Source organism: Salmo salar, chromosome 15, assembly GCF_965601325.2.
Source record: "Salmo salar chromosome 15, fSalSal1, whole genome shotgun sequence".
NCBI classification, from domain to species: domain Eukaryota; kingdom Metazoa; phylum Chordata; class Actinopteri; order Salmoniformes; family Salmonidae; genus Salmo; species Salmo salar.
The window spans coordinates 31,535,523-31,549,873 of NC_138305.1; the positions used below are offsets into that span (position 1 = coordinate 31,535,523).

At 44.7% G+C, this 14,351-nt stretch overlaps 1 protein-coding gene across 1 annotated transcript; it reads right to left on the bottom strand.

The window, feature by feature from the left end:
- Positions 1-1,211: 1,211 nt before the first annotated feature.
- On the bottom strand, positions 1,212-14,341 carry tram2 (translocation associated membrane protein 2). The gene is given in 11 exon segments (NM_001140043.1): positions 1,212-2,134; positions 2,234-2,391; positions 2,862-3,005; positions 5,294-5,398; positions 5,532-5,602; positions 5,986-6,070; positions 8,794-8,852; positions 8,931-9,047; positions 10,212-10,321; positions 12,028-12,091; positions 14,190-14,341. Coding segments are annotated over 11 exon segments (1,110 nt in total). The 5' UTR covers positions 14,310-14,341; the 3' UTR covers positions 1,212-2,057.
- Positions 14,342-14,351: the final 10 nt, after the last annotated feature.

Here is a 14,351-nt window from a genome sequence, read left to right on the forward strand (position 1 = left end):
TAGGCTGTGTTCTTCTCTCAGTCCTCTGTGGTGGCTGTCTGTCCGCTCCACTGTTGTGGAGACAAGTCAGAGTGCTGGCTTTTAGGCTAAAAAGACCCAATTAGTTGCATTTACACACAGAGAACACTTACCGTTTGGAAATGTAAGTATATCAACAGGAAATTGTTGACATTAAAACACTTGCATAGCAGGTGTGGTATTTGTATTTATTATGGATCCCCATTAGTTCCTGCCAAAGCAGCAGCTACTCTTCCTGGAGTCCAGCAAAATTAAGGCAGTTCATACAATTTTAAATGCATTCACAACACACTGTGTTCCCTCAGACCCCTACTCCACCACTACCACATATCTACAGTACTAAATCCATGTGCGCCTATGTTTGTGTTGCTTCAGTCCCCGCTGTTCCATAAGCTGTTTTTTTTAATCAGATTTTACTGCTTGCATCAGTTACATGATGTGGAATAGAGTTCCATGTAGTCATGGCTCTATGTAGTACTGTGCGCCTCCCATAGTCTATTTGGGAATTGGGGACTGTGAAGAGACCTATTTTGGCATGCCTTGTGGGGTATGCATGGGTGTCCGAACTGTGTGCCAGTAGTTTACAGACAGCTCGGTGCATTCAACATGTCAATACCTCTCATAAATACAAGTAGTGATGAAGTCAATCTCTCCTCCACTTTGAGCCAGGAGAGATTTACATTAATATTAGCTCTCTTTGCACATCCAAGGACCAGCCGTGCTGCTCTGTTCTGAGCCAATTGCAATTTTCCTAAAGCCTTTTTTGTGCCACCTGTCCAGGGGGTGTACTTGTACATCAAGCTGCCTTACTCTACGGAGATCGAGCCCTGGCTCACACAAAGCTACTTACAGCCTATAGGGAGAGAGGCTGGCTGGCATGCAAGACTACAATGACCCAAATCCATGCTTCCTCCAGCCTGGTTTCCTCAATTCCTGTCAAAGTACATTGGAAGAGAGCATCCAAGGTCCCTCCCTCCAATGAGTTATGATAGGAATCAAGAAGGGAGGAAGTAGGGAATTGACAGTTAGTAACATTCAGACACAGCCCCTTTGGGCCTGCAATACTTCCTATATTGTGGCTCTGGTCATTAGAGTAAAATGACTTGGAAACATTCAGTACGTTTTAACACATACAAAACCGACTTCCATCATGGTATTAATGTAATAGACAAAAATAACTTCAAACCTCAGCATTTAAGAACAATGCATTATTTAATAAAGTAGAAATAGAAAAAAACTAAAAACAATGGAATAGCATGCAGTATTATCCAACATACATGGTGGTCATCAGGATGTTTGTGTAAAGTGACCACAGCATGAGTACAGCACGGTCTGAGCCACACCGACCAGGGAGGGGCCAAGAAGTAACCAATCTCAACTTGGTCCCGCCCGTCACTGATTAGGTAGCAAAGCCAGCACGCTCTGATATCCCTTTAGGACCACCGTAGAACCAGTAACATTCTTCCTGCACCAAGTAACCAGAGTCGTGTTTATTAGGGCACAAAACATTTTGCAAAGGAAACCGAAAATGAGTGTTTCTTCTTGGGCAAGTCTAGTCCGTCCACGTTTCAGTCAGTTTTCTTCCGTTTGGTGCCTAATGAATATGACACATGCTAAAAACAAATGCGAAGGCGACTCATTCAACAGCAGAGCTCAAAAACAGCTGCATCTGGACAAACCCCAGACCAGTACAGTTCTTAACGCTCAAGGAACAGGCATCAACACATTCAATATGACACACAGTATACAGTGTGTCAATAGTATACATGGAGATCAGAACCAGTGTGTCCATAGCAGGCAGTTGCATAAAAAAATACTGATATGAGAGTAAATGTCTGTTCAGAGCTCGAGGGTGTTTGGTTTAGGAATTGCATTTTTTAAGCCTTGTGTCCATGGTGACAGACGCAGCCCCCACATCACCTCCAGAAAATATGCAAAACAGGAAGAGGATGAATGGTGTGGGACCAGTTTCTTGTTCCTCTGATTGATAAGCCATATAGTCAGGGTCACTGTTCAGGTAGCCATGATGGGTGGAGCCATTAGGGGGTCTTGATCTTCTTGGGTCGAGGAGAGGTTCCGTTCTCAGCTTTGATTGCGCCGTTTTCATGGTGGCCAACTGGAGGAGGGCATTCACACATGAACAAACCTAAATACACTTGCTGTAATAGAATGTCTTCAACTCGTACTATTAAAGCGCGTGTGTTTGTCCACTCACTGGAGTCTCTCTTCAGCGGTCGGGGGGTTTGCTTGGCGGCGGCCCTCTTCCTAGCGACCTGTTCGTGTCTGAATTCTCGCCACCGCTTCAGCTGGAAACGGATAAACTTCCACAGGAGCCAGGACTGGGTCAGACTCACCAGCAACAACACAGGCATCCTATAGAGAGTTAGGGAGGAAGGGATGATAGAGAGGGGAGAGAGGGGGGGGGAGAAAGGGGGAGAGGAGAAAGGGGAGGACAAAGGGGGAGAGGAGAAAGGGGGGGAGTGTGTTTGCTCACACTTGCGTGTTATTTTATAAATTTTTTATTTAACCTGGTAGGCTAGTTGAGAACAAGTTGTCATTTACAACTGCGACCTGGCCAAGATAAAGCAAAGCAGTGTGACAAAAACAACAGAGTTACACATGGAATAAACAAACGTACAGTCAATAACACAATAGAAAGTCTATATACAGTGTGTGCAGATGGCGTGAGGTGGTAAGGCAATAAATAGGCTATAGTAGCGAAGTAATTACAATTTTGCAAATTAACACTGGAGTGATAGATGTCCAGATGATGATGTGCAAGTAGAAATGCTGGTGTGTGTAATTTGTGTACAATAGACATAGACGCTACTAAAAACCCTTACCGTATCAGCACAGTGTTAAAGTTGCCCATGTCCCAGTCCAGCCCCTGGTTTTCGGCACGGGCCAACCCAAAACCCACAGCCAGGAACACAAGTGTGAGGGTCACCATCCGCGTGAACACAAAGTTCACGGCCCACAGGTCAAACCTGGACACACATCAGTAAATAACAGAAGTGGATTATGATTATTAGGATTGATCACAAGGCATGCAGTGCCATTAAAGGTCAGTAATAAGACATCGTCATAAACAGCAGGGAGACTTCCAGCATAATTAATTAATATATATATATATATATAATATATATACACACACATACAGCTTTAATTTTGAGTGTGACTGATAAATTGGATTTCCATTGATTATTTTTGTGTGACTTTGTCGTCAGCACATTCAACTATGTAAAGAAAAAAGTATTTAATAAGATTATTTCTTTCCTTCAGATCTAGGATGTGTTGTTTACACTTAAACAACACATCCTAGATTTGAATGAAAGAAATAATCTTATTAAATACCTTTTTTAAATACCTTGGAGGTCTGGATTTGGAGTCACACAAAATTAAAGTGGAAAACCACACTACAGGCTGATCCAACTTTGATGTAATGTCCTTAAAACAAGTCAAAATGAGGCTCAGTAGTGTGTGTGGCCTCCACGTGCCTGTATGACCTCCCTACAATGCCTGGGCATGCTCCTGATGAGGTGGCGGATGGTCTCCTGAGGGATCTCCTCCCAGACCTGGACTTAAGCATCCGCCAACTCCTGGACAGTCTGTGGTGCAACGTGGCGTTGGTGGATGGAGCGAGACATGGTCCCAGATGTGCTCAATTGGATTCAGGTCTGGGGAACGGGCGGGCCAGTCCATAGCATCAATGTCTTCCTCTTGCAGGAACTGCTGACACACTCCAGCCACATGAGGTCTAGCATTGTCTTGCATTAGGAGGAACCCAGGGCCAACCGCACCAGCATATGGTCTCACAAGGGGTCTGAGGATCTCATCTCGGTACCTAATGGCAGTCAGGCTACCTCTGGCGAGCACATGGAGGGCTGTGCGGCCCCCCAAAGAAATGCCACCCAACACCATGACTGACCCACCGCCAAACCGGTCATGCTGGAGGATGTTGCAGGCAGCAGAACGTTCTCCACGGCGTCTCCAGACTCTGTCACATGTGCTCAGTGTGAACCTGCTTTCATCTGTGAAGAGCACAGGGCGCCAGTGGCGAATTTGCCAATCTTGGTGTTCTCTAGCAAATGCCAAACATCCTGCACGGTGTTGGGCTGTAAGCACAACCCCCACCTGTGGACGTCGGGCCCTCATACCACCCTCGTGGAGTCTGTTTCTGACCATTTGAGCAGACACATGCACATTTGTGGCCTGCTGGAGGTCATTTTGCAGGGCTCTGGCAGTGCTTCTCCTGCTCCTCCTTGCACAAAGGCAGAGGTCCTGCTGCTGGGTTGTTGCCCTCCTATGGCCTCCTCCACGTCTCCTGATGTACTGGCCTGTCTCCTGGTAGCGCCTCCATGCTCTGGACACTATGCTGACAGACACAGCAAACCTTCTTGCCACAGCTCGCATTGATGTGCCATCCTGGATGAGCTGCACTACCTGAGCCACTTGTGTGGGTTGTAGACTCCGTCTCATGCTACCACTAGAGTGAAAGCACCGCCAGCATTCAAAAGTGACCAAAACATCAGCCAGAAAGCATAGGAACTGAGAAGTGGTCTGTGGTCCCCACCTGTAGAACCACTCCTTTATTGGGGGTGTCTTGCTAATTGCCTATAATTTCCACCTGTTGTCTATTCCATTTGCACAACAGCATGTGAAATTTATTGTCAATCAGTGTTGCTTCCTAAGTGGACAGTTTGATTTCACAGAAGTGTGATTGACTTGGAGTTACATTGTGTTGTTTAAGTGTTCCCTTTATTTTTTGGAGCAGTGTACATACATACATACATACATACCAAGAATGTTGCAATGAGCCAATAGGGGGAGTCTTGGCAGGTTGTTTTTCAGGAAGTCGCCCCAATATGCCTGGTGATGTCATATTACAGTCTACTTTTAATGAAGTGCTGTTCACGTCACATTATAATATGAACAGCACTTCTATATGATATGTTGTTGCGCAGTTGGAAAGTAAAGTAAGAAGGTTATGACAAAGGTAAGCAAGCCTTGTCCGAGCCAGAACGGCCCATTGGGCAGGAGCCCCTCTCCTGATTCTGTAGCGTGAGGCAGCTTGATGTACACCTCCTGGACAGGAAACGAGTCTATCACAGGGCCTTACCCGCAAGCTATCTCCTTAATAATGAGTTCCAAGAGGAGCGGGATCAGGTCCCAGTTTAAGAGTCTTTTGTAAGACTCAACCGTGGATCCCCCAACCTTCCAATCTGAGGCCGGACACTCGAACCACAAGGCCACAGAGTTGGAAATAGGAACTCACATCTTTTGGTGGCTCTCATCAGTGAAGTAGAATATTCTCGCGATGTGGAAGCCCAGCTCAGACAGGTACTGCAGACAGAGGAGTACCAGGCCTACAGGACTTAAACTGTGAGAGAGGAGGGAGGGAGTATTAGGGTTATATGGGTGCTTAGACATGCTTATGTGTATATGTGCTCATGCGCTTTTATATATATTTGTGCTAATATTAGGTACTTATCTATGTTTATATAGGTGCTTACTTGAGCAGGTACGCTGCAGAGATGTGCAGCAGGTAGAGGCAGATATACTGCAGCTGGCGAGGTATCTCCTCCTGAGGGACAACAACAACGAGCAGTCACACCAACAACTTCTGGTTGTCTGTCAATAGGAATGGAAGCACTCAGAAAGACGCCATGTGGGTGCAAACTAATATAGGGAATAGTTCACCCGAATGGCACGTTTCCATATCATTTTCTTTTTACCTTGAAAGTAAAGGAGTCTATGGACAATGAGATGAATTGCAGCTTTCAATGTGAGGAAAGTAACATGTGATTGTTTACCCAAATGACAATCATTTTTATGATGAATATAATCTGACAGAATTCGTTATTCAGTCTATGGGCTGATTTAATGAAGATTTCCTTTCAGCTAATTGTTTTCGCACAACACACACAGAGATATCAGTCCTCCGTTTCCCACAGCCTCAGCACTGACCTTGCGTACTTTCTGGAAGTAGATCTCAGGCAGGGCGTGAAGCCAGTAGGCCAGCTGAGTGAGGTAAAAGAACTTCACCTGAAACCTGCAACACAGAGAGAGAGAGCAGTTGTTCAAGGATACAGTACAGAGCAGGGGAACTACCCAGTGATGTATAGAAACCCTGGATTGCTGATGCTATGCATTTGCCATTGAGAGGCTTTGAAGCCACCGGCAATCCCCAGTAGGATCAGTCTTCCATGGGAATGAATGGAATTCTGCAGTATTTCAATTAAATATTTCAAGAACAAAATGACATGTATTTAAGTATGTTGTAGTGGTTATAGTAACATTAGTAATCTCAAAATTATACTTTAAGGAAAATGTATTTATTTGTTTTAATTTTTAACTTGTTTAGCTGACATGATATAATTTAAAGTATGCATTAAGGTGTCTAATATAATACATGTGGCAAAATCCAATGTAGACATTAATGCATTTATATATATTCCAAAACAAAAAATAATTACAATGGAGGAGTGCCAAGATGGAAGCAAGGTGGCTTCAACACAGCCCATCTGTAAATAGCACACCCAACTACCTCATCCCACTATTGTTCTATTTTTTTTGTTGCTCTTTTGCACCCCAGATTCTCTACTTGCACATCATCTTCTGCATCTATTTCCTCCAGAGTTAATGCTAAATTGTCATTATTTCGCCACTATGGCCTATTTATTGTCTTACCTCCCTAATCTTACTACATTTGCACACACTGTACATAGATTTTTCTATTGTGTTACTGACTGTACGTTTGTTTATCTCATGTGTAACTCTGTTGTTGTTTTTGTCGCACTGCGTTGCTTTATCTTGGCCAGGTCGCAGTTGTAAATGAGAACTTGTTCCCAACTGGCCTACCTGGTTAAATAAAGGTGAAATAAAAATAAAAAAGTCAGTCAGTCATCTATTGTATATATAGTGCATGAGGAAAATATTCAGACCCCTTGACTTTTTCCACATTTTCTTACGTTAGACTTATTCTAAAATAGATTAAATAGTCATCGTCCCTGTAGCTCAGTTGGTAGAGCATGGTGTTTGCAACACCAGGGTTGTGGGTTCGATTCCCACGGGGGGCCAGCACAGGAAAAAAAAAAAAAAATGTATGAAATTGTGTGAAATGTATGCATTCACTACTGTAAGTCGCTCTGGATAAGAGCGTCTGCTAAATGACTAAAATGTAAATGTAATGTAAAATGTCCCCCTCATCAATCCACACACAATACCCCATAATGCCAAAGCAAAAACAGGTTTAGACATTTTTGCAAATGTATTAAATTAAACTGAAATATCACATATACATACGTTTTCAGACCCTTTACTCAGTACTTTATTGAAGCAACTTTGGCAGCGATTACAGCCTTGAGTCTTCTTGGGTTTGACGCTACAAGCTTGGCACACCTTTATTTGGGGAGTTTCTCCCATTCTTTTCTGAAGATCCTCTCAAGCGCTGTCATGTTGGATGGAGAGCATTGCTACACAGCTATTTTCAGGTCTCTCCAGAGATGTTCGATCAGGTTCAAGTCCGGGCTCTGGCACTCAAGGACATTCAGAGACCTGTCCAGAAGCCACCTCTGTGTTGTCTTTGCTGTGTGCTCAGCATCATTATCCTGTTGGAAGGTGAACCTTCAATCCTGTCTGGGGTCCTGAGCAGGTTTTCATCAAGGATCTCTATACTTTGCTCCGTTCATATTTCCCTCGATCCTGACTAGTCTCCCAGTCCCTGCCGCTGAAAAACATTCCCAAGGCATGATGCTGCCACCACCATGCTTCACTGTAGGGATGCTGCCAGGTTTCCTCCAGATGTGAGGCTTTGCATTCTTGCCAAAAATGTCAGCAGAGCAGAGAATCTTGTTTCTCATGGTCTGAGATTCTTTAGGTGCCTTTTGGCAAACTCCAAGCAAGCTCTCGTGATTTTTACTGAGGTGTGGCTTCCATCTGGCCACTCTACTATAAAGGCCTGATTGGTGGAGTGCTGCAGAGACGGTTGACATTCTGGATGGTTCACCCATCTCCACAGAGGAACTCTGGAGCTCTGTCAGAGTTACCATCGGGTTCTTGGTTACCTCCCTGACCAAGGCCCTTTTGCCCCATTTGCTCAGTTTTGCCGGGCGGCCAGCTCTAGGAAGAGTCTTGGTGGTTCCAAACTTTTTCCATTTAAGAATGATGGAGGCCACTGTGTTCTTGGGGACCTTCAATACTGCAGAAACGTTTTGGTGTCCTTCCCCAGATCTGTGCTTCGACACAATCCTGTCTCGGAGCTCTACGGACAATTCCGTCGACCTCATGGCTTGGTTTTTGCTCTGACATGCACCGTCAACAGGTGTGTGCCTTTCCAAATCATGTCCAATCAATTGAATTTACCCCAGGTAAGTTCAATCAAGTTGTAGAAACATCTCAAGGATGATCAATGGAAACAGGATGCACCTGAAGTCAATTTCAAGACTCATAGCAAAGGGTCTGAATACTTATGTAAATAAGGTACCAGTTTTTTTATTGTTAATAAATGTGCAAAAAAATCTAAACATGTTAGCCCTTTGTCATTATGGGGTATTGTGTGTAGAATGATGAGGATTTTTTATTTATTTAATCCATTTTTGAATACGTGTGTAACGTAACAAAATGTGGATAAGTCAAGGGGTCTGAATACTTTCCGAAGGCACTGTGTGTGAGATATATATATATCTCATTGGAACTACCCCTATAGGCCCTGGTTAAGAGTAGTCTGCTATTCCATTTTAGATGCAGACCCTGTTTAGTGCTGAGTCATCATACCGGAGGTGGACATGTGGGTAGTTCTCCCAAAGGCTGCTTGGGTGAAACACGTATCCTTCCTGCAAAGGGAAAAGGGAGACTCAGTGGAATTGTTCATGATGATTTGACCCAACACTACACATTGATGCGTTTCTTACCGTTAGAAGTATGTAAAAACTCCACACGCTGGACACCAGGTGAAACACACACAGCTGGCCTGACTCACTGAACTTGGTGTTCTTGCTTTTTGAGAGATGGAGGCGCCTATTCACTTTCTAACAACGAAAAAAAAGAAATGACAAAAAGAGGAAAAAGAGCTACAAAATGTCATTATGATACAAAATGAAGTGAACAAAAATTAAATTACCTACAAACAAGATGGCTATTTTTAGCCACTCTGAAACCCTTCTGAGGGGTGTACTGCAAAGTAGGATCAATGAGTTAGCCAGCTAATATGATAACAGAAATAACTACTGATTTTATGGTTCATTAAAAAAAGCTAAACCTAGATATGTCTTTTTGTTTGTTAAATCAATTAGAGTTGTCAGAAAATGTTGACAAGTTTGCTGGCTAACTCCATATCCTGCTTTGTAGTACACCCCTCTGAGCAGAGACATGCCGTTCAAGCGTTAAGCCATTGTAAAACACACTTGATTATGGAGCTAGAGAGGAAAATAATAACAATCCCATTACCTTTTTTTGAGATCAACCATTTTTATTACAATCTCATTCCTGTTACCCGGGTCCCAGATCTGTTTGTGCCGTCTTGCCAACTCTTATGGTCACAGTCATGCTAAACATAGGAGTTAGCAAGATAGCCCAAACAGATTTGGGATCAGGGCCCATATCCACAAAGCATCTTAGAGTATGAATGCTGATCTAGTATCAGTTTTGCCTTTTAGAATTTTTGCCATAATGAATAAAGAATATAATGGTACAGATCCTAGATCAGCACTCCTATTCTGAAATGCTTTGTGGATACGGGCCCAGGCTACATTCCTGTGTCCTGCAAGTTGTCTAGGAGAGCAGACAGTAAGACAACTCAATATGACCTTGTGACCTCATGAGGAGTCTGTCTGGAGTAGGCCCATAGACGCTGATCTAAGGTCAGTTTCGCATGTCCACTTCAAATGGTTCATGTAATGATTGATTGATACTACATCTGTGCTTAAAAAGGGTGCTCTTCTACTCATACCTGAATCTCCATTTTACCCCTTGTGTTTCCCTACCGTTGTATCAATAAGTCAGGCCACTCCGCCTAGCCCCATTGACCCCAGCCTTAATAGTTTAGCATATATTGGTTTCAATTGACAGACAGTTAAGATGCCAGAGTACCTTGGCTGTTGCTTTGGGAACCTTTGCAACCTACTTAGAAAAAATTATCTAGGGGATACAAAAACACTAATACCCAAAATGCAGTGGGTCTTGGTAGTACTTACATCCAGGACGTACTCCTGCACCACGGCGTGGAGGATGATGGTGATGAAGAAATAGAAGAGGATGGTGGTGCAGTCTTGCCAGCCGTACTGGTACAACGTCACCTCTCCCTCTGGACAGACGGACAAACAGACAGACAGACAGACAGGAAGACCGACAAACAGGCAGGAGGACAGACAGGACAGGCAGGAGGGAGTACGGACAGAGGGGAGGGAGGGAGGACAGACAGACAGGAAGACCCGACAGGCAGGAGGACAGACAGGCAGGCAGGAGGACGGAGGGGAAAGACAGGCAGGCAAGAGGATGGACGGGACAGGAAGACCCGACAGACAGGAAGACAGACAGACAGGCAGGAGGACGGACGGGCAGGCGGGAGAACGGACGGGCAGGCGGGAGAACGGACGGGCAGGCGGGAGAACGGACGGGCAGGCGGGAGAACGGACGTGCAGGCGGGAGAACGGACGTGCAGGCGGGAGAACGGACGTGCAGGCGGGAGAACGGACGTGCAGGCGGGAGAACGGACGTGCAGGCGGGAGAACGGACGGGCAGGCGGGAGAACGGACGGGCAGGAGGGAGAACGGACGGGCAGGAGGGAGAACGGACGGGCAGGCGGGAGAACGGACGTGCAGGCAGAAGGACGGACGGGCAGAAGGACGGACGGGCAGAGGGACAGGAAGACCGTCAGACAGACAGGACAGGAGAATGGACAGACGGACGGACAGACAGGAAGACCGACAGACAGGAGGACAGGCGGACGGATAGACAGGAGGACGGACAGAGGGACAGACAGAAAGGATGACAGACAGACGGGAGGACGTACAGGAAGACAGACAGAGAGACGGGAGGACAGACAGAGAGACGGGAGGACAGACAGGAGGAAGGACAGAGAGACGGGAGGACAGACAGGACAATGAGGACAGCGATGCATAATGAATGACAAGGGACACTGGTCATACACACGTAGGCTACAGCTAGGGATGCGTTAAATGACAACAGGTATTCTCAGAACAACTTATGCTGCTCTTTCAGACTCAAAAGGAGGAAAACAGAATAAAAAAAAAAAAATCAGGCCTAGATCAAATTCACATTGTGGAGCGGGTAACAGGCGACCTCTCTCTTTAATAGCTGGGTGCTCAGCCATATATGACAAAGACTTCCAATTAAATCCCAAGTTCAAGAATCATTGGGAAACTCCATTTTTTTTTTTTTTTAAAGGATTAAAAGACGCCATCTCATTTAACCATTTTTTATGTATTTTTTTCGGCCGGGCAGGCAGGCTAACATGTTTCGGCAGTTACGCCTTCATCAGTACTTGAAAGGGTTTGAAGTGCAGTGCACTTGATTTAGCTTGGCGTTTTCACTTTCTATTCCATTGGTTCCATTGTACTAGGCAAACTAAACCAAGTGCAGCTCAAGTATCTGAAAGTATTTGACCCAGGTCTGATAGAAATAGCACATAGGCCTGCTCTAACAAAGGGTTTACACAGGCCGACCAATTCTGATCTTTTTTCCCACTAATTGGTCAGAATGAAGCTGCCTGTGTAAATGCAGCCAGAGTGATGCAATGCCACTGAGCAAATATACAGTAGGCCCAGATCCTTTTAGTCTATAGTATGTATGCGTCCCAAATGGCACCCTATTCCCTACATAGAGCACTACTTTTGACGAGAGCCCTAGAAGCCCTGGTCAAAAGAAGTGCACTATATTGGGAATAGGGTGCCATTTGGGACGCATAGCTGATGTGGTAGTGCATCATGGGGGTTGTGGTAGTGCATCATGGGGGTTGTGGTAGTGTATCATGGGGGTTGTGGCACAAACCTGGTGACAGTGTGCTGATGTTGTACTGAGGTTGAATAAACAATATGGCAGTCTTTGCCGTTGCCTAGAAAAGAGAACCATAATCACATTTAGGTTATATCTATCCTGTCTGACTACCTTCTTATTACACTGCCAAGTGACTTGCCTATGCATGACCTCTATACTGCAATCAAGTACAGACAGACAAATATAGAGAGTTCTGGTAATGGACATTTGTTTGTGTGTGTGTGTGTGTGTGTGCGTGTGTCTCTCTATCCCCAAACTGCTTCAAAAAATGGCAACTTTCTCAAACACCTCCCACTTTTGGCCGTAATTTGACGTTGTGCTTTGAAAATTAATCTGGAGAAGGGTGTAAATGTGGCCTGCAATTCTGGGTGTTCCTGCATCTGGAGGAACCCCTCTTTATAAACTAGGAGGGTTGGGGGGGGCTCCAGTACAGTAGGTGGCGTTGGATGCCCACCGAAGAAGAAGGTGGGGGGACGGAACCGGTGGCTAGCTAGCTAGGACAACAACAGTAGACATTGTCGTTTGCCCCCGCCTGTCAGGCCCTGCTTTCCCAAGGAAAGGACTGCGAGGGCAGGTATTCGGCAGGCTGGAGTGAAGGACACTGTGTGCAAGCTAGGACTCCAGTACACAAACCAGGGGAAATCCAGAATATCAAAAGTCTCACAAGATAGCCTTCATGCTGGAACCAATGGGATGCTTGGGGGGGGGGGGGGGGGGGGGGTTACTGCAGATGCAGAAATGCCCTGAATTCAGGGCTGCAATCACACTATTGGAATGCCGAGGTATGACTGTGCTATAGAAAGAGAAAAAAAAAACATGTAGGCTCGGCATGACAAGGCTTGCATTGACGAAGAAGGGATGACGCTACTTTTACAGTAGACTAAACTCTAGACTGGAGTGCACTAACAAGTCGCCAACATTCCATGCGTGAGGGGGCCACTGGTGCGTTGTCAAAACTAAAGTCCACCGAGTTCATGAGAGAGGATCGCGTTTACGTGGGTCTATTCAGAGTGAAATGTTCACACATTGGGTTTCACTCTTTTTCCGAAACGTGTTGGTTTAACTCGGGAAACCCCCTCCATAGTCTGTAGGAACACATGGAGGCAATAGCTCGCTGAAGGGAAATTACATTCCGGATTGACTCCTAAAGAGGCTAAAAAAAAAACTCATCGCAGCAATGAAAATTACTTTGCAAAACGAACCGTAGACTGTTATTTTAACGGATTAGACTACGGCAAGTGTTTCTGTGCCAATTCATCATCCAATGATGACCAGTTCTGGTCGAACCATTCAATTATCTAACCACGAAGTCAAAGGGGTACCATTTTTAGGCCTACGTTTGTCCTTTAATTAAAAGGACAGCTAGGGCGCAAATAGATCATGGAACACGATTGGTGTCAAGAGCATAGAAAAGCGAGTCAGTCTACTCTTTCATTGCAAAATAGAATCGCTGAAAAACGGAGACGTGGCAGTTAACAGCGGAATAACGTTACCTGAGTCGAAAGGCTTTGGCAACGGGATGGCAGAACACATTTATTCCTGTATGGTAATTAGATGTGCCGTAAATGAGCTTTTCGTTGATGTCAAACACACAGAACGAGTTCATTAGTTGAACATCAATGCAAAATGAAAAAGTACCACATTGTAATAACAATTCAAAACTGACAAAGTGACAACACACTTTAAATGGGTTAATCGTACGCAAAAACGTTTACATTTGAAACGGAATTTGTCCCGTTTTATCTAACAAAAACGTAGATGAACTAGCCTACAGACTGATGTTGAGATTAAGGAAATTATGCTGTAAAGATGTCCTGTCTTTCGCTTCAACTTTATCGCGGTCAATTTGAACACAAACGATAAACAAATTCTGCTAAATTGTTACTTTGTAACCCTAGGTAGACAACACTGTTGCATTGTAACAAAAACTGCAACAATGTATTCGCCAACCACCATATCTGCACAACACATTACAATGATGTCGCCAACAGTGGTAGCAACAAAGTCACATTGTTACAACCGATTTCACATGTCATTCAACTAGGCCACATGCCATTGGAATATCTCATAGTTAGATTTTATAGTGGACCTGCCAACAAAACAAAATCACAGCTGAGTGAGGAGAGGGGAAAAAATAAAATCAGAATTCATCTCACCTCAAACATCAATCCAATGAGAATAAAAATTACCAAACTAAAGACGATATCGGCATGATTTTGTATTAAGAATTCCTGGCTGAAGAAGGGATAACTCTTGTTTCTCCTCCGGAATGCCATTTCAGCAGAATTACTTTCTCCCCCAAAATGTTCCGACTGCGA